We start from the raw sequence: 25,378 nt of genomic DNA, 5'->3' as shown, positions 1-25,378 counted from the left end.
CTCACCAATAGAGCACTTACCTAACATTCACGAGGCCACAGGTATAATGTCCAGCAACACACATGAACACACACACACACACACACACACAACTCCCCCTCCAAATCCATCCTTCTAAATAATTTACAGGTCAAAGAAATACCCATGAGTAGAATTAGAGAAAAAGAAAATAAAATAAACATATTAAAAGTTGGAGGTGCAACTTAAAGCAGTTCCTAGGAGGAAAATTATGTCCTTAACATTTATGTAACAAAATAAATATTTAAAGACATTGACATATTTTCATTGTGTGAATTAAAAAAGAAGGAAATACAAAGCAAAAAGAAAGAGTGAAGATAAGTAACCACCATAGAAAACAGATGGCAGAGAAAATTAAGTAGTCCACAAAAAGATGTGTGTGGATGAATACAACTAATACAAGAAGGAAAGAAAAATGCAAATTATTAATAATATCACAAATTTAAAAATAGCTTATTCCCTTGGTTTTAGAGACATTAAAAGGATAACTGAGCTATTTTTATAAATATTATGCTAGCATTGGTACCAATGAAATTTCAAAACCTAGCAGAACAAGAAAACTTTTATTAAGTTTATTTAACTCATACTGGGGAAAAAAATGTTTCTTCAGGAAAAAGAAATGTTGGTCCCCCCAAACTGTCTTTAATGGAAGTAGTGAGATCTTTTAAGGGAAGAAATAAAACTCAGAAAGGCAATAGTCAATAGTGATAGTGTTTTATCTAGAAATGATGTTAAAAAATAATGGGTTGAGGGCATTGCTGCGGGAAAGGATAACACAGTTTTTATAAAAATCAAGGTCTTTCTTAACCTGTTGCCCACTCTAACACCAGGAAGACTTTCATAGGCATTGTTAACACACTTGTTCTCAAACACTTCGAGGAAGGTTTCTAAATGTACACTTCGACATTTGTAGTTTTCAAGATGGCTTATCTGCAACATTTGGCCTTTGAAAATGGATAAAATTATGCTGAGAAATCAAAGAACATGGAGCCTAGCCTTCAGAGACATTTTTAAAGCACTCTGGTAACAAGGTCTTTTGAACAAAAGTCGCAGTGAAGCTCTTGTTAATTACTAGAATGCAGTCAATGGATAAACTTACCCTGGTTTTGTGTCATTCACTACACAGTGATAGGTAAATGTCCCAAACATCTGAACTCCTAAAATTCCATAAAGAAGTAGAAAGAAAAGTAGGAATATTGAAACACTCCATATTTGTTCTCCTGATCGCCTAGGTTTAAAAAAAAAGAAGTAAAATACATAACATTTCAAAAAAATTAACAAACTTTCTTCCTTAATTTATGAAACAAACTGTGCCTACTTTAAAATATTTGTAATTCTGGTCCTTGGCAGTTCAAACCGGAAATAAATCCGGAAGGCCCGGATCATGATGAGCGGCCGTGGGATTCGCAGCATACCCCAGGGTGACATCTGATCCACTCTGTCAGCGATTTCAAACACCTGTCAGGGAAGAGAGGATACACGAGGCTGTAGTAATGGAATGCTCAGGTAAAAGTGGGAACTGTAGCTTTTACTCACCCCCATCCCAATATTATTTGCCACCAAAATCAATTTTCTTTTTTTCTTTCTGTGTAGTTCGGGGTTTGAACCTAGACCTTCTACCCTCACTCCGCCAGCACTCTACCTCTTGGGCCACACCATCTGCCCTTTAAAACAATCTCCATTTTGGGGAAGATAGGCCTGGAGTTTGTCCTACTCAGGCATCCTGCTGCGATGACATAGCTGTGGATGTCACACACAGCCTTTTTGCCCTTGAAATGAACTTTTAATCTGGGCTGTCCAAACCTCTGACCTGCCCAGTCACAGGCTTCCAAGTTGCCAAGATTATAGGCATCAACTCTCATGCCCAGTTCAAAATCCATTTTGCTTCTGAGGACATTTTGAAGCAGTATCTTTCATACAACAAACAAGTACACAACCTACTGAAAATGCCATGTTTCTTGTTTGTGTCCTAATTCATAGGGCATAGTTTTCATGACAGATGCCTATTTAGAATTCAGAATAAGGTGATAAATGTTTCTCACGAATAATGTTCTTCGATAGACATGTGTGAATATCTAGAAAAGAATGAAGGAATTTTTTAAAATATTACTAGAAGTATGAGAAAAGAAATTAACTGTGTGTGTGTGTGTGTGTGTGTGTGTGTATCTGTGTCTGCGTCTGTGTATATGTTTTTGTGTGTATGTGCAGGTCCTGGGGCTTGAACTCAGGGCCTAGGTGCTGGCCCTGAGGTTTTGTTGTTTGCTCTATTCCTTAAGCTTGAAAATGGCACATTGATGCATTAAATGAAATTAGACTGCCACAGAGCTAACCTTTATAAAAATAAGGAAAGGAAGACAGTTTATCAATAAACACTGCAATGGATTAGCAAGATGAACTGAGAATTGTTTTTACTCTGAATTTTTGAAACAAAGACTAGATGAGTAACCTCTAGAGATCTGGCCTTCAGCCTTCTAGCTGCAGTCAGCAATAATGTACTGCTAACTTGAGATTTTGTTAAACAGGAAGCTCTCAGGTTGTATTTCATTACCAGAATCAAATGAAATCAAAATCAAAGCTAATCAGATTAAAAGAACTTTTGTTTTCCAGTAAATATTAAATATAAAATCTTATCTGAGAAAATATATAGAACTTGACCTTAGCCAACAGATCAAGAAGCAAGAAAGAACATGTGGAATTATACTATTCTTGAATGTAGTCCTTCATGTGACATTTTTCATATATTTTTGTTCCTTGTAGTGAAGTATTTGCACTGTAGTATTTTATATTGACCTATGTATATCTCTATTAATTTATTAGCTATTTAAAGTAAGTATTTCTTCATAGGAAAGACTAGAATTTAAAGTTTTAAATTTAATCTTTAATTTTACAAATAGAGAGTTCTCAGTCTATATTGCTTTCTTTATTTCAATAACTGCATTATTATATTGATTTCATAAGCATAGATTTTCTTTCTTTTTTTGGTGCTGCTATTGGGGGTTGAATTCAGGTATTCATGCTCTCAAGGTTGGTACTTTACCGCCCGAGCCACAGCTCCAATTAGAGCTCTTTGCTGGCTAGTTGGTGATAAAAGTCTTAGATACATCTGCTCTGAATGACTTCAAACCTCTATCCTCAGATCTCAGCCTCCTGAATAGCTAGTATTAACCTGGCTAATCAACTGATCAGGGCCAATCAATAACCTGGCTAAGCACTGATTTTCATTTCTAAGGAATAGTTTGTAAATGTTGCCAACGGTAGTTGAAATGTCACAATTAGACTTTTCTATCTATCTATCTATCATCTATTTATCTACCTAAATTCCGTGTGGATTCACACACATTTGCTATATGTATTAGTCTTTAATATAAAAATCTAAAATCTCAAAAGAATGTTTCTCTTTCAAAGCAAGATAATGTTTGTTTTGGAAAATATCCCCTGTGATATAAAATTTTTACGTACCTGTAACACCAGTGAAACCCACAGGCAAAAGACCATAAATCCATCGAAAACACACCAGCGGTCTTTCACATAGGAGCTATCTCCCTAGAGAGAAAAGTGACATACATTATCTGGCAAAATGAATAATAATTTTTAAAAATTCTTTGGAAGAAAATAGTTGAGTTAAGTAAAAAAGAAAAGTATAATTTTTGTGTCATAAGATAATGGACTTTCAAGTGTACTACTTTTAAATGATCTCACTTACAAGAGGATTAATTATGAACTGTGAGAAACTTCATAACTGTGAGTATAAAATGTTACGTGCAGGCAAAAGGAAAATCCCACTATTTATTCTCTTAGCAACACCAACTCTACCCCTTAAGGAACAGAGATCACTCTTACTAGGCTTTTTGAACCCTAAACTAGCACTCTTCCTACAAGGTAAGAACATGCAACAATCAACATGGAGGCCCTGACTGCTTGATGAACCAGCACCAGAAGGAAAATTAGCCAAGAACTGACTTCAAGTAATATGAAAGTAAGGAAGAAACTGGCCTTACTTTGCAAAGAAAAAAATATGGACTTGAATTTAATTTGGATTTCAAATGTAAAAGGAAGACAAAGAAGATGTCCCTTTGTTTTCTAGTAGGAACTCTATTCTGTTGCTAGAATGAACATTTTAATAAAAAAAAGAATGTTAGAAATCTCCTTTGGAATAACAAATGAGGGAGCTTCTCTAGGTTAGATTTAGAAAACTTCACAGACTGTTTTAGCTGGCTTCTAGACCTATCCTCATCCATGTAAGTTTTCAACTTAGACACCCATCATTCCCACCTCAGAACCTGCAGAGAAGTAAAAATAGAAGAGAGTATGAGATTTTTAAGTAACATATAAAGTGTGTTGCAGGATACTTTGGAAAATAAACTATTTCCCATAGTTTCCCATGCTTAATAAAATGTAATAGATTAACTACGTATTTCCTTGAAAAGCTCCTAGAAATAATTTGTTCACAAATCTAACAGGTGGTAAAATAAATGGTGGAATTTGTCTCAGGTATCTTCATATCTCAGATCCAGCTATGAGATATAAGCTTAGCATGTTTTATAAAAGATAACGAATGCCTATTAGACACATCACCACCACTACCACCACTGTCACAATCAACACCAAAAACAACTACTACTGCAAATTTTGTTGAGAAACAGATGTAAACAAAGCCAAGTAACACATAGACATACTAACTCATAACAAACCTGTAGACATGGTAGGAAAAATGAACAGATCAGTTCTATGGAATGATTAGAAGAATACTGCTAGCTCCCAAAGTGAATGGGCAAAATATCTTATTAGAGGCAAGACAATCAACCAAACTTGGAGATTCATGGTTATGAAAACACTGACACAGAGATAGTTTGGAAGCCGACTTGGTTCTGGAAGGCACAGAAGAGTAAGAGGCTATTTCTGTAAATGTCATGGCCATCCTATACTGTGTATGCAAAGAAGGGAAAACTTGGGCTCCTGGGTGAGCTGAAGAGAGAAGAGGTGACAAGCTTTGCATAATTCTGCATTGCAGGGAAACTGAAGTTAAATTGAATCTGTAGGAATGAAATTACTATATTATTATCAATATATGGCAGGTTGAATGTATTTAATTTTTAAAATAAATGCAACACTGATTTTAATATCTGGCATTATGAGATATAACCCTGGATTCCATTTTGTTTGCCACTCAAAATTTGTAACCAGAACCTGACACATACTTCATAGATTTTGACTTGTTTATTGTACCAACAGAAATGGAGGATGAGCCCCACCTGAGCTATGGAAGAAATGAACATGCTGCCAGTGGAGAGATTAGTTATTCAAAGGTAAGCAGTTGGAGGCTGTCAATCAATTATCCAGTATAAGAAAATAACTAAAAGTGTCTTTCAAGTATTTAGCTGGCAGAGAAAACAATACCTTGATGAGGATATATTTTGTGCTCTCAAAATTATATGTGAGTGCTTGATTTGTTGTCCTATCTTCCCAGAGTCTGCCTTGTGTCTTACGAGAGGTATTATTCATTATTTCAACAGTGTTCAAAGGACACCTGTTACTTTTACCTTGGCCTACTGGCAGATGAAAAATAGACGATTGTGATTGTTGGAAGAATTCTCAGTCTGGAATACATGGAAGCTCTACAAGAATATAAATTCATATTATAGTATTATACTGGAGATCTGGTGAGCAACTTGCTTCCACTAAGAATTAGAGGGGGAGACATTAGTAGCTAATGACTAGTGGGTAGGAACTGACAGAATCCTGAAAACAGGAGACATACTTAAAATGAGCAATCTTTCGAAAGAAACGTATGCCTGTAACAAAAAGTTTTAAAGACAACTAGCACCAGTGGTAGCTCATGTCTATAATCCTAGCTACTCAGGAAGAAGCCAGCCCATCCAGGAAGGTCTATAAGATTCCTGTGGACTATGGTGCAAGTGGTAGAGTGCCAGCCTTGAAGGAAAAAGCTAAAGGAGAGCACGGGGGCACTGAGTTCAAACTCCAGTACTAGTATACACACACACATACACACATGTACAGATCTGGTTTTATTATGATGCAATTTAAGTCCTTATACTATGTCCGTGCAGTCCATATAACTATAAAATAATACAAAACAGATTAACAAATGCAAAACTGCAAAATAATACAACTTAAATTAGCGACATAAATTTTATGTGTTATTTTGCTAACTCTAAGCCTGATCTGTGTTTATATTGTAAAGACAACGATATAATGTCAAACCTAATTACTCTTTGTTCTGTGTCTATATGGGTATGTGTATTTGGAAGAGAATGTGTGTATGGTGTAATAAAATTATGAGTTGGGTGTCACATTACTAAAATGATCCGAGGCATCTCCAGTATTTTATGTCTAACAACCAGAGGAGTTTGATGATGAGTCAGAGAAATGACAGACAATGCTTTGCTAAGGATAGTCAGACCTCATGGAGCTAAAGCCTTAACTAGCACTTAAATACTGAATACAAGTTTTAATGAGAGATGAATTATATTGACTACTTCAAGATGATGTTAGCAATGAAAATCGGTGTTACGTTTATGCTTATGCTAATCATTCCTGAAAGGAAAGTAGAAAAACCATATGTGACTTTTCAATTGTTCATTATTACAGACAAAAAAAAACAAGAAAGATACTTTTCACTTTCAGTGAGTACTGTATCCAACTGTTGAAGGGTATTTTAAAAGTTCTGATCTAAGTTCTATATACGTGTGGGAGAAATGCAACAATGAACTCCTTTGAATAATTAGCACACATTGGAACATAAAACATATCTTGTCCAGTGTGTGCATATTAGTATGATAAGAAGAAGGCAAATGGAGAAGTTAAAGGAGGGTGATTATAGCCAAAGTGCCCTGTGTTAATGTGTGACCACGGAACAGTGAAACCCGTGATTGATTTGGGAAGGTGGGAGGAGAGAATGAAGTGATTGGGGAACTGGTTACTCTGAACAAGGATACATTGTATGCAAATATGGACATATGGGAATGTGACCATCTTATATAAACATTGATATTAATAAAAATGTGTGGAAATAGTAGAAATAGCTAACTGATAGCATTTTAAAATAAACTTGGGCATACACCAAGTTTTTCTTTTTAAACGATTGATTCAACTTGTAATATTTAAATGATCAAGACTCCTGTTCATTCAGTGCTGCGTTCACTTGTGGTGGATCTGTGATTTATGTATCACACCCGCCTCCTCTATGCTTTTCATCCTTAGCTGTGACTGAGTGGTGCCTGCTGTCTTCTTTGTGATGTGAAACATCTACAAAACAAAAGTTTTATTCTAGGAAAATGTCATACATTTGTTTTACTCGAGTTGGAATCTTTTTTTTTAAAGTAATACATGACGATTAGAATCACACAGTGCTACACCTAGACGGTGCAGATTATTAACTTCATTGGCAAAGCCTGCTGTGGCTCTGGGAGCAATATATACATAAGACAGGGTCCCTTGTGTTTCTGGTGGATCACATAGCATGGAACAGACCTAGGATTAACCAGCAGAAAGATGTGTCAGTATTCTCCCAAGATTAACTTTCCAAGTTAGCCTCCTCAGACAGCTACACTCGATGAAGTGATGCTCATATAAACCTGATGCTTGGAAAAACTGTTGAGACAACTTTTGTAGAAGACCTAGACATTGTAAATATGATCCTGAAATCCATTCTTTGAGTCCATGTGCTCGCCTCTCCCACGAGCCAACAGGATTCTAAAACAGAGAAATGACTAGTACATACTAGCGGAATATTGAATGTGAACCTTAGAAAGGGAGAATAAAATGGTCACTATAATGATTTTCCGAGAAAATATATTTCACCAAACAGACCAATAAATCAAGCAGGTCTCAACAGATGGAGTTCCATAGAAGAACTGGGACATATTGTAAAGGATTCCACCAACAAAGCTTTAGGACAAATGGTTTTCTAGGAAATTCATGTCAAAACTTTAACTTTATTTTTTATTTTGTTGGTTGTGGGGCTTGAACTTTGGGCTTGGGTCCTGTCCCTCAGCTCTTTAGCTCAAGGCAAGTGCTCTACCACTTGAGCCACAGTACCACTTCCTGTTTTTTCTAGTGGTTTATTGGAGATAAATCACCTTCGTGCCTGGGCTGGCTTTGAACCGTGATCCTCAGATCTCAGCCTCCTGAGTCACTAGGATTACAGGTGTGAGCCACCAGCGCCTGGCTTTTTTTTTTTAATGATTATAAAGGTGATGCACAGAGAAGTTACAGTTACATGAGTCAGGTAATGAATACATATCCTTTTGAACAATGTCATCTCTCTCATTCTCTCCTAGTTTTTCCCTCCCAACTTCCTTCCCCCTAAAGTTGTATAGTTCAGGTCCAACATAATGTATAATGGGTTTCACTGTTGAATTAATTCACCTTTGTCCCATTGTTTATGTGCTTCCCCTCCCCCTCCCCAAATCAGATGAACTTATGTACAAGACAAAAGTTTACATAAATCAAATATAGCAACAAAAGGAAATAAACCAAAGAGAAAAAGAAAGAAGAAAAAAAGAACAATAAATAGCATAGTAACAAAGTGTCTTACTTCTGTTTCTTGGAGTTCACTTCAATAAAATCACTTTATATGATTTTATGCACATAGCTATTGAGCCCTTGCAATTCTCTCCTAAGAATATCCTCTTTTGTTCTCACTATGTGGATATTTAGATTGTTGTATAATCATATCCAGGTGTAATTATTTGTCTTTTACTACCCATTGGGTCTATTTGTAGATTTATGGGCACATTCTAGTTATTACAAATGAGGGAAACCATGCAGCCTGTGTTTCTTTGGGTCTGGCTTACTTTGCTTAATATAATTTTTGCCTAAGTCTTTCCATTTCCTTACAAATGGGACAATGTCATTCTTCTTGATGGAAGCATAGAATTCCATTGTGTGTGTGTATGTGTGTGTGTGTATGTATATATATATATATATATATATCACATTTTCTGGATCCATTCATCCAATGAGGGATATCTAGGTTGATTCCATATCTTGACTATGGTAAAGAATGCTGCAATGAACATGGTTATGGCTGGTGGCTTTAGTGTGGCATGGTTTGTGGTCCATTGGATAGATGCCAAGAAGTAGGATTGCTGGGTCATAGGAAAGCTCTATGTTTAGTCTTTTGAGGAACCTCCATACTGCTTTCCAGAGTGGTTAAACAAATTTACATTTCCACCAATAGTGTAGTAGCATTCCTTTTGGCCACATCCTCACCCTAGTATCTGTTATTGTTATTTTTTTTGATAATGGCCATTCTAACTGGGGTGAGGTGGAATCTCAATGTTGTTTTGATTTTCATTCTTTTATGGACAGAGATGTCAAACATCTCTTAATGTGTCTATTGGCTATTCTTATTTCTTCTTTGGAGAAGTCATTCTTTAAATCTTTAGCCCATTTATTAATTGGACTATTGTTTTTCTGAGGAATGGGAGGTTTAATTTTTTGAGCTCTGAGAATATTTTAGATATGAGTCCCTTGTCTGATGCATAGTTAGTAAAGATTTTCTCCCATTCTGTGGGCTATTTACATTGTTAGCTATGTCCTTTGCCATACAGAAACTCTTCAGTTTGATGCAGTCCCATTTATCTAGTTTTTCTTTGACTTGTAATTCTAGATCTTCACTTAGGAAGTTTTAACCTGTGCCAAGGAGCCCTAGTGTTTCCTCTATCCCTTCCTGTAATACTTTCAGGATCTCTGGTCTTACATTAAGGTCTTAGATCCATTTGGAGTTGATTTTGGTGCAGGGTGATATATAACGATTTAACATCAGTTTTTCTGCATACGTATAGCTAATTCAGTCAGCACCATTTGTTGAAGAGGCTGTCTTTCTTCCATACTATGTCTTGGCTTCCTTATCAAATCAAATATTATCAAACATTTGGCTCCCATATCAATAGGTATTCTATTCTATTGTATTCTATTCTATTTTATTCTGTTCTATTCTATTCCATTGATCCTCAGGCCTATTGTTGTGCCAGTATCAAGCTGTTTTATTACTACAGCTTTGTAGTAGAGTTTGAAAAACTTTTAAAGTTAGAAAAGTCTAAGACTTCACAGACTATTTTAGAGCATAGATATGCATGTGTGTGCACACACATACACACACATAGAGAGAAATGGAATATCAAAGCCTGACAAAGTTTGTACAGAACTTAAAATGAGCAAAATAAAAAATAAATACAATGAAATAGCATAATAAATCAAAATAATAATATATAATGATCTATCAGGGATTCTTCCAGGAATATAAAAATAGCTCAATGTTAAGCAATTTATTCTATTACAAGAGGAGAAAAATAATCATCTGTTCAAATTCAAAATCTATTTATGATACAACATAATAATTGGAATTGAAGTTTCTTCCCTGAAGTGACAACATATAAATACTTCAGTCTTAAATACTTTCAATTGCTTAATTTAAAAAACTAACAAAAAGCATCAGGGTTACTTTAGGTAAACCAGGAACCTAGAAAAGATGCTCATATCTGCAACATTATTTACAATTTTATCAGTTGAATTAGCTAATCCAATCAAACACACAAAAGCAATTACAGGCATAAGAATTTGAAAGAAAAGACAAAACTGTTTGTTTCTTGTGATATGACTTGGACTTACCAAAATAATTAGTGGATAGACTGCTATATAAACAACACAAGAATTCAGAAGTTTTTGTAAAGTAGCAGATATAATATTAGTATAAAAATCAACATCCTTTATTTGAAAGAATGAATTTAGAGTATAATAATGATAAAATCTTATTCAAATGGTAAAAAGAATAAAAATATATAGCAAAAACTTAAAACTTATATGATAAATCCTGAATATATTCCTATATGACACATAGTTAAAACTGGTAGAATGAAAATAATACCTGTGATTTCACATAAACACTGATATTTAATATACATGAATCCATGAACATCAAATCCATTATATAACATTATCAAGAAACAAAAATCCAAATCTAGAACGTGGAGTATTCCACAAAACAAAAGACAAATTTTTCTCAAGGAATCAACAGCATGGAAAAACTATGCTCAGAATGTTTAGAACTAAGATTTAAAGAAACTTTAAAATGTAACAACCAAATAATAATTCGAACCTTTTTGCATCTTGATTAAAAGAAAGCAACTGTAAGAGAAGTATTTGTGAGTAGTATTTGAACTAAAATGAATGTGAACTGAATATTGCCTACATTAGGAATTATCCTTTAGATAAAATAATGGTGTTTATGTAAAAGAATGAAGCAAATTTAATCACTCAGGAATGAATATGGATTCATTTTGAAATGACTTGAATTTTCAGCTTTGCTTTAAAAGGACACAGAATTGATCAAATGTTCAACTGGACAAACGAATCTTGAGATTCCTTACCACTAGAATATACTTTTGTTAACTTTAAAAGTTCCATAACAAAAAGTAAATAATGAGCACAGTCATACATTGGCTACAATCACTGTCTGTTAAATATAGCGCACAATGCATTATATAAAAAGAGAAGAAATGGCAGGGATCCATAAATAATCATCAGTAACCATTCATCATCTTATTACATTTTTAAAATCTATGTAATGGATGGCTTACTTTCCCCCCTGATAATCTATCTGGAGATGTATGTACAATCAGTAAATAAGAGTCAGTCTTTGAGTAAGATCTGTCATTTGTGAAGCTCTAATGCCTATATTGCTATTGCTTTAAAGTGCTGTTTCCCTAAATGAATTACTCTAGTGATAGGATCATTTTAACCTCTGTAGATAGTTAGATTTACAAAGAAAAAAAGTGTCCTATAGTAGACATTTTTATACTTTCTTTCTTTTCCTTTTATGTACCATATTAAATATATTTATTTTGTACTGATGGCATCAATTGACACTATTCTTTTCTTTATACTTGCATATTCCTATCTATCCTATGCCCTTGCCTTTTCCTGTGTACATTATCAAAACACCTCAGGTTAAGGAGATCCTTTTGAAAATCATCACACTCTGACTTTGTCCCGTAACATTTATCTTGTGTTCTGTAAACAAAGAAACACAGAGATGCCTTCTGTAGACTAGCCCCTGTGCCAGGCTGTCGGTTCAACCCCTCTTGGCACTTGTGGTTGGACCACCCATTTTCTTTCTAGATTTTCCAAGGCTTTGTGTCTTATAAGATGCAATTAATTTTAAAATATTCTTATGTAAAATTTCGATCAATTTCTGGAATAATGGCATTTAAAAAAGATTTCAAAGGGGTAACATTAGTCAAGATGCATTGCACTTATAAACTCACTTATTGAAGGAAAGCTCCTTTGTGCAACTACTTAAAGAAAATGAAATTATAATTTTATAAAAGATTTCAATCCAAATGAAATGAGCGTTCTTTTACTAGAATCAAACCTATCAGGATGTTCAGTGTGCTTTGGTTATGAACTTAAATGACATGGAACTACTCACCTTGACGATTCCCCGGATGTGCATTTTTGCTATCATCTCTGCCGTGTAGAGAAACATCAATAAAGTATCCAAAGTGAAGGTCACATATTGAAGAGGAGGATAGTGCTCGAAGGTCATGGGTGTGTTCATGCAAACCGAGATGACGCTGATGATGGCACAGATGCGCAGCAGCGAGTGCACCCACTGAAACAACGTTCCAGAGTGAGGGTATGAGTCTGCTTGTTCGTATTCAGTTAGTGGGGAGATAGCTAGACTAAGGTCCAGATATTTCACCAGTGCTAAGGTCAGGAGGAAGGACACAGACTTTGCTGAGTGACTATTACATGCAAAGTATTTTCACACATTTATAGCATATAATTCTCAAAGAAGTTAATTTTCCACTTGTACACGCTAAGACTCAGGAAGGTAGAGAAACATTCCTATGATCTTATACTAACAACTGTCAAACCCTAGGTTTAAAGGTAGTCAGAGTACCCCAAAATGTCTCCAGTAATTTCTAGGGTATCATAGATAGATAGATAGATAGATAGATAGATAGATGGATGGATAGATAGATAGATAAATAGATACATACATACATATATGCATAGATACATAAATAGATACACACATACATATATGCATATGTATCTTGATATATATATACATATATAGTGTAATGAAATTACATTTTAGCAATTTACTTATATAGAACATTGATATTACCTTTGTTCTTTTATAAAACTATGAGCACTTAGAATTGGGGTCATATTTCATTTACTACTTCCTTTATATCAAGGATTGATATGATGATATGATTACTTGTTATTAACTGAATTGATATATAACATCTCCTATGTGCCAGGTTTTCCTTCAATTTGTATCATATATAATCTGTGTAGAATACATTTCAAAAACCATATATTAAAATATTTTTTTCTAAAAAGCATAATTCTAAAAAGACAATGAGTGAGCTTTTTACTTTATTTTGAAAAATATTTTTCCTATCAAGTGATCCCAGACTCTCATTCATGATATTAAAAATTAGATTTGTTCAATCCTTGCAGTATGTCCACTGTCTGAAGAATTTCTATTAACTCCAAAATAAGAAGGAATTCAAACTAAATGTGTGTTCATATGCATATGGATAGGACACACAATCATTCACGTATCATATTTTTTTTCACAAAATGTTAGTGAAGATAGTAGTGCAGGCTACCCTGGAACATGGTGAGTCCCTGACTTAAAAGAATACACAGCATAAAATAGTGATTGGTTGCATCTGCATCTTGAATGTCAAAATTAACATTACTAGACAATTATTCAATAAGTGATGATTAATCAAAATGTAATTATTATTTTTGACCACCTTGGATACATGTGAGCATATTGATTTGTTAATTTTAATTCTCCTCCTGCAGAAGTAAGGAGACTGTTTGGAAGCAGATGGACTTTGTAGCCCTTAAAATGGAAAGCAGGAAAGATAGAACTTTGAGAAGACTTAGGCTAAGGAGTGGATTCTAATATTTGCCTGAGAGTCTCAACATTTAAATGAAAATGTGATGCCGACTAATTCATACCACATTTAGCCACTTATGATCCAGCTTATTTAAAGGGTTGATGTATTTTTCAGGCAGTTTGGAAAACCTTCAAAAAAAACCCACCAGTATATGAATTTACCCCCATTTGGACCTCCAACATAAATAATGCAATTATCCAAGGAACTTCAAATGATATTTCTTTTCCTTTATGAATAAACTGCTTTGAGTTTAAAGAATTACAATTAGGCATTAATAATTTCAGTTAGCATCTATGACGCCAAATCTATAATTTTGTCTTCAGACAGAAATTTCTCAATAGAGAAGACATTAAGCAAAAATTAACAAGTGGTTTCTTTTTCATCCATTCACTTCTCTAAACAGGAAGGGATGACCTCCATGCATCCAAGGTGCTAGACTCTGAGAATTTACAGATGGCAGTAATATTGTCTGATACATAATTATTTTGCAGTACCAAAAAGAAGCATGTGCTTTTTATATACAATTATCTATCAGCTTCTGTAGGGAAATGCTTCTAAGATACCTTCTTCAGATATCAAAGTCCAAGGATATTCAAGTATATTATATAAAATAGGATACTATTTCATTGGACTTATCTACATCCTCTTGTATACTTGACATCATCTCTAGCTGATTTCTAGTACTTAATACTACTTAAATGCTGTGTAATATCAGTTATATAGATTTATTTCTGGAATAATGACAAGAAAAAGTTCTGCTCATTTTTATTACATATGCATTTTCAGATATTTTTAATCTGTGTTTGAATTTGTGGATGCAGAACTTCTGGATACAAAAAGCTCAATGTATTTATATTTATATACAGTATACATTTATATTGATAGCAAGTTTAGAATAGGATAACTAGAAAGAGAAGAGGTCACACTTTGTCACAAGAAAAAATGAGGAGCAGTCTAGAAATTCTGGACAGCTCTAATTAATGAGGAGGATTTTACTCATCAAAGGAGCGGGGACAGGGTTCTGAGAGTCAGGGAACAGCATAAGCACAGAACTAATATGGCCAAATCAGACAGAAGCAGGAACTGGCTGCTGAAAATCCTCTTGGGTGGTAGGGAGACACAAGAAAGGGTAGCTCTGGGCTGGATGGAGTCTGTGCATAGAGAACTGAAATGCCAATACATTTTCATTTGCAATGAAGACAAAAGAGATCTTGCAGCAATTATAAAGGAGAAGGATAACATGAACAAAAAGAGCAATGTAGTGAGAACTGTAAGCAGGCTGCAAAGTGTCTGGAGGGCAGGCTAGAGAAGGAAAAACAGAAAAGGCCAGCAGGGTCCTGTGCTATCCATCTCTACCCTGCTTAGGGGAGAGAAACAAAGGCCAGGAGCTGGGCTCCCAACTCTGAAAATAACCCCAGCTTAGTTCTAGTGGCTGTGCTATTTCACAATGTCATGGTAGCTGGTATGGTAGCTCACTGACTTAAGTCAGCTGATAAAAATGACACCACTGTGCAGATACACTGTCCCAAAATGTCATTAGCTTTTACTTTGACACAAAGCTTCTTGCAGCTGGAGAGGTGTTTAATTCTACATAAGTGTTTAGCATCTCACAGACTCATGGGCATGGGAGGGCAATAAAGAAAAGAGGTTGGTTATGAATAACTGGCTTATCACCAATCAGCCTGAGGAGTGGAATTATCTCCCCAATGCTACTTTGAGGACAGTGTGTCCTCAGCATTGGTAGGCAGGAGCCGGACCACAGACCTTCCCATGTAACACACAGTGGCACATCCTCCTTGCATTTGAATTGTTCCCAACTTCCAGACTCAAAGACTCATTCATATTCTCCTGGGGCTCAAATACAGAGTTCAAAGTCAAAGGTCCATGAGTTTGCGAATTTATGAACCACATTTCCCTGATAGCAGCATGGTGTGCTTCCCCACACTTCAACAAGGAAACTTACTGGCTTGTTGATCCAGAGTATGTCAGCATTGTCAGACAGAGACTCATCGGGACCAAAGTCAGTGACTGGCTGGGCCTCCACCCTGGAACTCTGCTTCCTTTTCAGCATGCTGAACTTAGCTTTGGCAAACAGTTACAAAACCGCAGTCTGGGAAAAGAAAGAGAGAGTTTCACTCACCACCTAATCCCTCTTCATCTTCATCAAAACTTTGGGTCTTTCACCTAGATTTGTGGAACTGAAGATCATACTGGTGGTTCTAGTGTACGTAACAAACATGTTTACGTAGACATTTTGAAAGGATAAGATTAATTTAATATTAATATAAGCTTGATTTCTTCCCCTGAATCTGATTATTTAGTAGTCATTAATTAAGTTCTCATGTTGTAAGTAGTTTTTCATGACTGGTAGTAAGTAGTTTTTCTTAATGACTGGTGTTGGACTTCTGGGGTAAAATAACTTGCTTCTCGAGATATATGCATGCTAAGGAAACTATTCTGAGCTATAACTACACACATATATCTGTACATATATCCCAGAACTGCCTCTAATTTATGCCTGAATAATTCTAACTAATTCAGATGAAATATCAGATTCTCTCCAGGGGTTTCTCCAGTGTTTTATTTCTTAACCAGCACTGGGTTTGAACTCAGAGCCCGGGTGCTGTCCCGTACTGTTTTTGCTCAAGGCTAACACTACATTTTCCAGCTTTTGGTTGGCTAATGGGAAAGTCTCACAGACTTTCCTGCCCAGGTTGGCTTTGAAACTCAATCTTCATATGTCAGTCTCTTCAGTAGCTAGAAATACAGGTATGAACTACCAGTGCCTGGTTCTCTTGTATTGCTTTAATATGACATTCACACACATCTGTGGCCAACAGTAGTCCTGAGTCAAAGTCAATTTTATCCATGTCAGAAAGGATGGAGACAACCTTTCCACATGGAGTTTAATCTTTTCTCATGAGGGTTGTGATAGACTAAAGTCATCCAGCTACTCTGAAGTAGATTCTTCATTGAGGTGCACTGAAGAGGGAGAAGAGAATTTAGATTACCACCTTTCTCAGTCAATCATTCACATGCTCGTAGATATGTCACGTCCTTGTGATCATTACTACCACCTTACACACTTCAACCACTATTGAAGGAAGGCCTGCTGTGTCAGCCCTTAGATGAAAAACAACAAATAAGTGAAATATAAAATGAGAGGAGATGTTGTCAAGACAACTGGTACTTAGTGAATCTGAGTCATCAGTGAGACTTCCACTTGATTAACAATAGCCATCCAATATTTGATAAGGGAGCCAAAAACATAGGTTGAAAGAAAGAGAGCCTCTTTAACAAGTGGTTGTGGCCAAATTCACTATCCACATGCAGAAAATTGAAACTAGATCTTATAGATAACCTTGCACCAGGATCAATTCAAAATGATCCAAGACCCCAATATAAGGTAAGGCCAGAAACCATGAACGAATTACACGAAAGTGTAGAGGAAACACTATAGCTCCTAGGAACAAGAGGAAACTTTCTAAGTAAAGATCCAGAATCGTAACAAATCAAAGAAAACCTGGATGAATCGGATTTCATCAAACTTGAAAGTTTCTGCATGGCAAAGGACATAGCTAACAAGATAAATAGAGAGTCCACAGAAAGGGAGAAGATTTTCACTAGCTATACATCCAACAAGGGTCTAATATCCAAAATATACTTAGAGCTCAAAAAATTAAAGTCCTAAAAATAAACCCACAAAAGAAACAATAAATGGGCTGATGTCTTAAAGACAGACTTCTCAGAACAATCGAGTCTTAGAAGAAGGAAAGAATTTTAAGTATTTTTGGACATATATTTCAGTTTGGAATGTATGTCAGTGATACATTAATCTTTACAATAGATGCAAGAAAGGGGACAGCTGGTCTTTATATGCCTCAAAGTATATAATAACTTGACCAAGATCACCTGAGCAACACTATTTGAATATGAAGTATAAAGTATATAGTGTTGGTCATGGGGCTACTAACAGCTGTTAGGATAAACTACAGATATCAGAAGAGGAAAGGAGTTCTCCCAGGCATGGGTGGCTATGAAAATACCAGGAAGATTACAGCCTCTCTTACTACAAAGCTGAGAGAAGAAATCCAAGGACAAGGAGTGCCACTCAGTCCTCACTGGAGCACAAGAACAAGAACGTCTGTGCACTGTGTACGCATATGTACAGTTACAATTTTCACCAGGAAAGAAGATACAACACAGGAGCTCAGGACAAAGCAGCTTCAAATCTGATGCCCTGTATCTGAGCATCTATGACACTCCACCTCAGTTCACCTGAGGAGGTACCTCTGCCGCACTCTCTTATTCCCAGAAGAAATCAAGCTACTTGTTGTGAAGACATGCGAAGTCTTTCTAGGCTTTTACTGACTTGAACACTGAGTTTAAATATGTGCTTTGCAGTGGGTTTCACTAATTAATTTTATTTTACATAATTGGAGTGGGGGACTCTTGACATCCATGTAAATGTATGCAGAATATTCAAAGATGTTTCTTCAATGTACTGTGGGGGAAAAACATCTGGTGGCCTCAATTTGAGGAGCCTCTTAAATGACTGTCTCCAACTTATCCAAAGACTAGATGCAAAATCTTCTGGAAATCCTTCACGACAACATACCCAAAGGAAGAATAAGAGTGGTTTCACGATGAGTTTCAAAGATTATGTGAGAAATCTTATTGCCTTAGCTGTAATCTCTTTTCCATAGAGCCAGGGGAGATTAATGGACATATGAGTTCTATTCATCTTTCATTGCCAATATACTACCTGAAGTAAAACTGATGTGGATTGATTTATCCAGAGAAATATAAACCTAGAATTTAGTATTTAAAAAAAATAGTATCAGTTTGGGCTCCATTTGGCTTATCAAGGCAGCACAACAACAACTGAATGATATTGCTTCCCACTCACTTTTGAGATTAACTTTGCCTGAGGTCAAGAGGCCACCAAATCAAATAATGCCCAAGGAAAGATCCAAAGAGTTTGTCTGGCTACTCCATACATAACTTAGAGCTCAATATGAAGCTCCTGGAGTCCATGAAATTGTGACTGATCCAGCAATATTGAGTCTTATATAACATATTCAATATTTAAGTCTTATATGTTATTCAGTTAGTAAAATAAATGAATTACAAACATATGAGGAATCTACATTGGTTTGAAAACAACTGAATGTAATTATTTTCCTTTGTACTCAGTAATGTTTTGTTATGCCTCCATTAATGTTGATTCAAGTGAGCACAAAAGACTACTCCCTGATAAAGACCGGGAGAGATATTTCAATATTCTAGGTAAAGTTAATATTTTGATAGGAAATTTCTTCTGTGTATCTTTGCCTTATCATGACTGTGTATTTATAAAACAGTGCACTTTGCAGAAGTGTTTGCAGAAGTGTCCTTCATCAGGGAGTGCACTAAGTTTGAAGAACAAGACTTTCAACAGCATTTTCACACTTCCTAGAAGGAGTTACTATTTAAATTGCTTAGGATGGGGAGAGAGGCTACAATTATAAATATGTTCATTGACTAATTTTTCTACATGGAAACAGCTAACATCAACTCAAGGAGAAAACATACTCCGATACTTTGTTCTGCTTTAAGTAGTTAAGATCCTGTTTTTATCATCTATGATAGCAATTTTATTCTACATTTTGGTACACACCTTGCCTACTCCATTCCTGTGCTCTTGACCAAATTAAAAGTGAAAATTTTCAGTTTTCTTTCACTGATAGGCTTGCATCACTATGGATCCTTTTTTCCTTCTTTTCAACTGTCTTAGCATTGGTCTTGTAGTTTTGGAGATCTTTTTCTATACTCTAAATTACCGTTTGTGGTATGTCTTCTCCCAGCTATTCTGTATTGCCTATTGTATTTACTCCTTAAACAATCACCTGCACTTCTGATTTCCACTATGATCTGATAGAGTTCCATGACCATTATTGAGCCATGTGTCTGGGCTGCTTCTCACAAACACAGGAAGAACACATCAACCTCCTCACCATTTAAAATCCAACCCCACAGACTGACATGGCTGTGGCATCCTTCCAATTCATCCTTTCCTCTCCTGTCCCAAATCCCACTACTCGGTACTCTTAACATCCTACATATAGAATTGTAGAGATAACATCCTTTCTCTTTAAACATATTCTCAATACCAACTGGTTTTGGTTTTTTAAATTTCTTATACATGCATTCATTCCAAGTATTCGGCTCTTTCTAGGCCATAACACAAGTCTGAGTTGCATTTGTATTTATTTATTTGTTCATTTATTCATTCACTTATTTCATGCTAGACAATAAACCTAGGATTTCGTACATATGGAACATGTCCTCTACCGTGACCTACATTGTCAACCCGTGGGGCTTACTTTATAATAAATCCTCTTCTTTAAATCAAAATTTAACTTCCCATATGATCATTTAAATATATGAAGAAAAAATTCTGACACAATTCAACTTTCACTAGTGATGTCTAAAATTGATTCAGGGGGCTGGGAAGGTGGCTCAGTGGTAGAGCACTTGCCTTGCATGCTCGAGGCCCTGGGTTCGATTCCTCAGCACCACATAAGAAAAAAAAAAAAGCCAGGCCGGGCGCCGGTGGCTCACGCCTGTAATCCTACCTACTCAGGAGGCTGAGATCTGAGGATCGCAGTTCAAAGCCAGCCCGGGCAGGAAAGACTGTGAGACTCCTATCTCTAATAAACCACCAGAAAACCGGAAGTGGCGCTATGGCTCAAGTGGTAAAGCACTAGCCTTGAGCTGAAGAGCTGAGGGACAGTGCCCAGGCCCAGAGTTCAGGCCCCACGACCGGACCCCCCCCCAAAAAAAACTATAAAATTGATTCAGAAGAAACATATTTCAGTAAAAATACATATGCAAACCCATCATATTGAATATTCAAAAGTTGAAAGATTTTTCTTTAAGATTTAACAATGTCAAGAATGTTTACTCTCTACATTGCTATTCAACAAAGTACCAGAGAAGTCATGAATGAGAAAGGAAGAATTTAAATTGTTACTGTTTGCAGATGACACAATCTCCTATATAGCAGACCTTAACTACTCTTCCAAATATCTTGTTACAATTAAATGAATTTGGCAAATTGCAAGACACAAAATAACAATTAAAAATCACCCAAGGAAGTGTAAATGAAAGCATTATCAAGTACAATGAAAACAATGAACACTGATAAAAGAAAATGAAGAAGACACCAGTAAATCAAAAGAATTATGTTCATGGATTTCAAATGTTTATATTGTTTACTAGAGAACAAAGTAAACCAGGCCCAAAGAAAAATAGGTTCCATGGTTTCCCTTATTTGCAATAATTAGTATATGTCTAAGATAATCTTAGCAGATGAGCAGAATAGCCTAACAGCTATGTATATATGACCATATAAGATGATGCTATGCTAAGATGATGTCCAAGACATGGATACAAGAGGTTTTTCTTTGTTGTTGTTAATGTACTAGGTGATTTTTTGTTTCTTTTGTATGTTCTTGCCCTTATGGTATATCCCCTGTTGTCACTGTATTTGATTTAGGTATTGTATAGACTTTAATCTGAATTAAGGAAGGGAAGGGAAACAACAAAATGGTGAGATAAAGGACACGGGATAACCAATGCAACAGCAATACTCACAAGACAATATGCTGGAAATGATCTCTACCACTTGGGGGGGGAGGGTTGGGAGGGAGGAAAATAGCAGAAAATTGAGGTAAGGGGCCACAAGGTTGACAAGAAATGTACTTATTACCTTACCTATGTAACTGTGACCACTCTGTACATCATGTTGATTTTTTTAAAAAGTGAACTTCCTAATACTTCTGATGCAATCTTTTCCTACAACCCAGGAACTTATAGCTTATCACTTATTCACTTACTTAAGCACTCATTCATTCATGCAGAAAATACTACCTACGCACTATGGCACTGTCAGGGACGGAGGGCAGTATGTGCTCAATGTATGGCAGAGAATGACAGAAGCATTCTTGCCTTGTTATTTAAATGTATGTGTTAAGGGCACTGAACCCACAGTTTTTACCTGAACTCCCTTTGATGGCCTCAAGTTGGCCAAACGTTTATGCCAGTCATCTGTACTCCAACCTCCCTCAGCTACTTCATCCCACCTGTGTTCTCTTTGTGGCCTGTGGCCAATCACACTTCAGTCGTCCCTAACAATTTAACTCACTGGCCATTTTTGTTTGTACACATGATTTGTGATAACTGAAAGGTTTAATATTTGAGAAGAAAAGTATAAATGAGAGCAGCATAGCATTTAGAAAAATCATAAAACATCAATCTCACCCATACATACATACACACACATATGTGCTAAAATGTTTTGGAGACATGGCAGTAATAAAGGTAAAATAGTGAACTTGTATGTTTACCATGATGTGAAAACAGACCCCTTCTATTAAAAATGTTTATTGAGGACTTACTATGTCGCCACACCCGCTTTTAAGGTATCTTGTTCAATTCCTATAAGAGCTATTTTACAAGATGAGAAAACTTATTCATAAAGATTATCCAGGTATGGACCAAGATGATGTATTAGAACCACCAAATTTAAACAAAGCATGTCATGTAACAGGCAGATTATAATAAGAAAGTTATCTTTTATTGCTTTTTAGAGGTTTTTTTGCCAGTCCTGGGGCTTGAATTCAGGGCCTGGGCAGTGTCCCTGAGCTCTTTTGCTCATGGCTGGTGCTCTACCACTTGAGCCACAGCACCATTTGTGGCTTTTTCTGTTTATGTGATGAAGAATTGAACCTAGGGCTTTATGCATGCTAGGCAAGCATTCTACCACTAAGCCACATTCCCAGCCCAGAAAGTTGCCTTTTAAACATAGTTTAATTACATAATCTTGTGATCATAAACTCTATTTAGAATCCATCAATGTTTGTGAAATAGTAAAGACATTTACCATCTCCTAAAGCTGAATCTATTTTTATTATATGATTGATTTCATAGATTTTTTTTCCTGGTATATACTTATTAACAATACCTATTATTTTCTGGTAAGAAATTTAAGCTTCTCATCTAATTCAAATATTACTTTTTGTTTCTGAAGCTATTAACGATTTACTCATATTTTCCCTTTGAAGATAAATCCAACATGCATTCTAGTGTATTTTTACTACATTTTTCTCAATTTTGACAGAAAAAGAGTGAAAGAATTTTCTTACTCCATCTAATAATCTCACTTCATGTAGTTTAGACAGATTTCTTCAGTTCCCAAAGTGATAGATTTCTTCATTTCCTGGAGTTGGCATTTGTCTCATAAATTCTTAACTGACTATGCTAAGATTTGGGAGACTAGAAAAGAGATTCCTCTTATATAGGGCAAGAGGAATATGTATCCATCTGCAAAGATTGTGCTAGGGAAATACAAAAAGGTATTTGTTGAGAGGAGTCTTTCTGTCTGACTCAACATCCAAAGTCCAGGTCCCAGCCTACCTTATTCCTCCGCACTACTCTCTGTTCCTCCATTTTCTGATGCAAGATTATTCAATATGTAAATGTTAAACAAAAATGTGCGCTTATTTTCTTTCAAATTTTAGGTAAAATACAATGAAGGTATACTGGTATGTTTCTAGAATTTATTCTTAAGGAAAAATCCATACGAAATGAATGTAACCAATTAGAAATGGCTGTTTATGTCATGGAAAGAACTGTCACCCAGAAGCTTTTCAGCTTCCCTCCTGCTGCTTTGAGGACCACTGCCTAGTGAGTGAGTGTGAAAAGAGTGTCTCTCTCAGCTGCCTGGAAGCTTTTGCAATAGATTATGTCCAAGGTGACCTCCAATGGTAAAGTGGATTAATACTGCCGAAGACATTCATGTGTTCATATATTTGGTCATCTTTCCAGGTAGAGTAGTGGTCCATTACTCCTGCGCATAACTTAGGACAGAAGCAAGTTTAGGCATTACGTATTCATTTCCTTTTGCCTGAAAGCTACAAATAAATACATAGGCAGACCATTTGGAGCTCTTAACACCTTAAGTATTATCTCCATTGCACAAGTTAAAAATTGGAGGAAAATATGTCCAGATCATAGAGAGTTAGAAGCAAGTTTAGAGTACAAGTAGAGTCCATTTTGTTGGGAAAAGAAAGGTAGGGGAAACAGAGAAAGAATAGATGGAGAAATTATCTTTTGCATCTTAAGACACTTTATATTTCCAAACATTTGGCAACAGTGATGTGTTCATTGTTTTTCTAATTTTTAAAATTGGATATACTCAAAAATAAATTAACGAATCAATAAGTAAGAGTAGATGTAAAATATTTTTAAAATCAAGTTTAAACCATTTACATTTAACATTGGCTAAGGGCTTACACTGCATGAAGCTAAGAACTCTGCATGAATTATTTCCTCTACGTCTCCCCATGCCCCATGAGGCAGAGTATCTTGTTTCTATTTTACCCTGAAACAGAGACCTGGAGCAGGTACATGCCCTGCCAGGGTCACACAGCTAGTGTGTGTCCCACTGCCAGAGGGTCGAGTCCTGTCCACTTTGATCCCCATGATACTCCTGTTGTGTTGTCTTTAAATCAAGACCTTCCAAGAGCTATCTCTTGATAGAGAGCTGGGAATAGACCTTTCTCTATTCCCAGAGAATAGAGACGGGAATCTCTCGGTGCCTGTCTCTCCTAGGTCAAGGCGGAGGAACTGAGGTAGGACATACCTGTCCCTTGACCTTCGGTACAGGGCCTCACAGCCCTGGAAGATCACTGGAGAGTGATCTTCCTTCCCTCAGTCTCCTGGAGACCTTTTGCTCACAGACTTCATGGTCTGGAAGTGCCTTTTCCTCTCATTTGGCCTCTGCTTGGAGAGAAGGCAGGCAGCTGGATTGTTTGCACTGTGAAACACAACCTGCAGTCCTGTGTTTCTAGGCAACATCAATGCAGAGAGCATTTCTGTTAGCAGGAGAAGACATCCTCAAAAATTTGACCCCTGGGGTATCAAAGCTGCAATGTGTGTTGGCACAGCTGAGGAGTTTCTTTCTTCCCAGGCCACGCCATTTCCAATAGTTATGAGATCCTTGTAGCTGTTCACAATCTGTGTTTGTTTGGAAGTAAACAGCCTGATTTAAGGTGGCTCATTCTCATTCTTTCTCTCTTGTTCTCCCTTTCTCTCTCTCCTTTGTCTTTTTCTCTTTCTCTCCTTCTGTTCCCTCTCCTTTTCCTTTCCATCTTTCTCGCCCTTCTTCCTCCAAATGCTGTTTGCTTGGGGATCCATGATCATCTCTTCGACTCTTACTAACTCAGCATGTAGCTATGCAAAAGCAGAACCAAGCAGACCTGCCAAGGCCACCCCAGGTAGGTGGCCTCACAAAGGAAACAAAGGAAGCCAAAGGGTTCCAAGGCCCATCTCTAAAGATATCCTCTGCTTTCCTCTGCTTTTTG

The 25,378-nt window shown here is 36.2% G+C and overlaps 1 protein-coding gene across 1 annotated transcript in view; it reads right to left on the bottom strand.

The window, feature by feature from the left end:
* Positions 1–16,083, bottom strand: part of Nalcn (sodium leak channel, non selective) — a 211,162-nt gene extending 195,079 nt beyond the window's left edge. The window contains exons 1-5 of the mRNA XM_013022975.1: positions 15,934–16,083; positions 12,473–12,655; positions 3,478–3,561; positions 1,337–1,476; positions 1,118–1,246 (exon numbers count right to left, since the gene is read on the bottom strand). Of these exons, the coding sequence (XP_012878429.1) occupies positions 1,118–1,246; positions 1,337–1,476; positions 3,478–3,561; positions 12,473–12,655; positions 15,934–16,041 (644 nt within the window). The 5' untranslated portion in view covers positions 16,042–16,083. The remainder of the gene's footprint in view (positions 1–1,117; positions 1,247–1,336; positions 1,477–3,477; positions 3,562–12,472; positions 12,656–15,933) is intronic.
* Between the last annotated feature and the right edge of the window lie 9,295 nt (positions 16,084–25,378).

Source organism: Dipodomys ordii, unplaced genomic scaffold (assembly GCF_000151885.1).
Source record: "Dipodomys ordii isolate 6190 unplaced genomic scaffold, Dord_2.0 Scaffold65, whole genome shotgun sequence".
In the NCBI taxonomy this organism is placed as follows: Eukaryota; Metazoa; Chordata; class Mammalia; order Rodentia; family Heteromyidae; genus Dipodomys; species Dipodomys ordii.
Note: the sequence above shows the minus strand (reverse complement) of the source record. Positions and strands in the feature narration are given on the sequence as shown.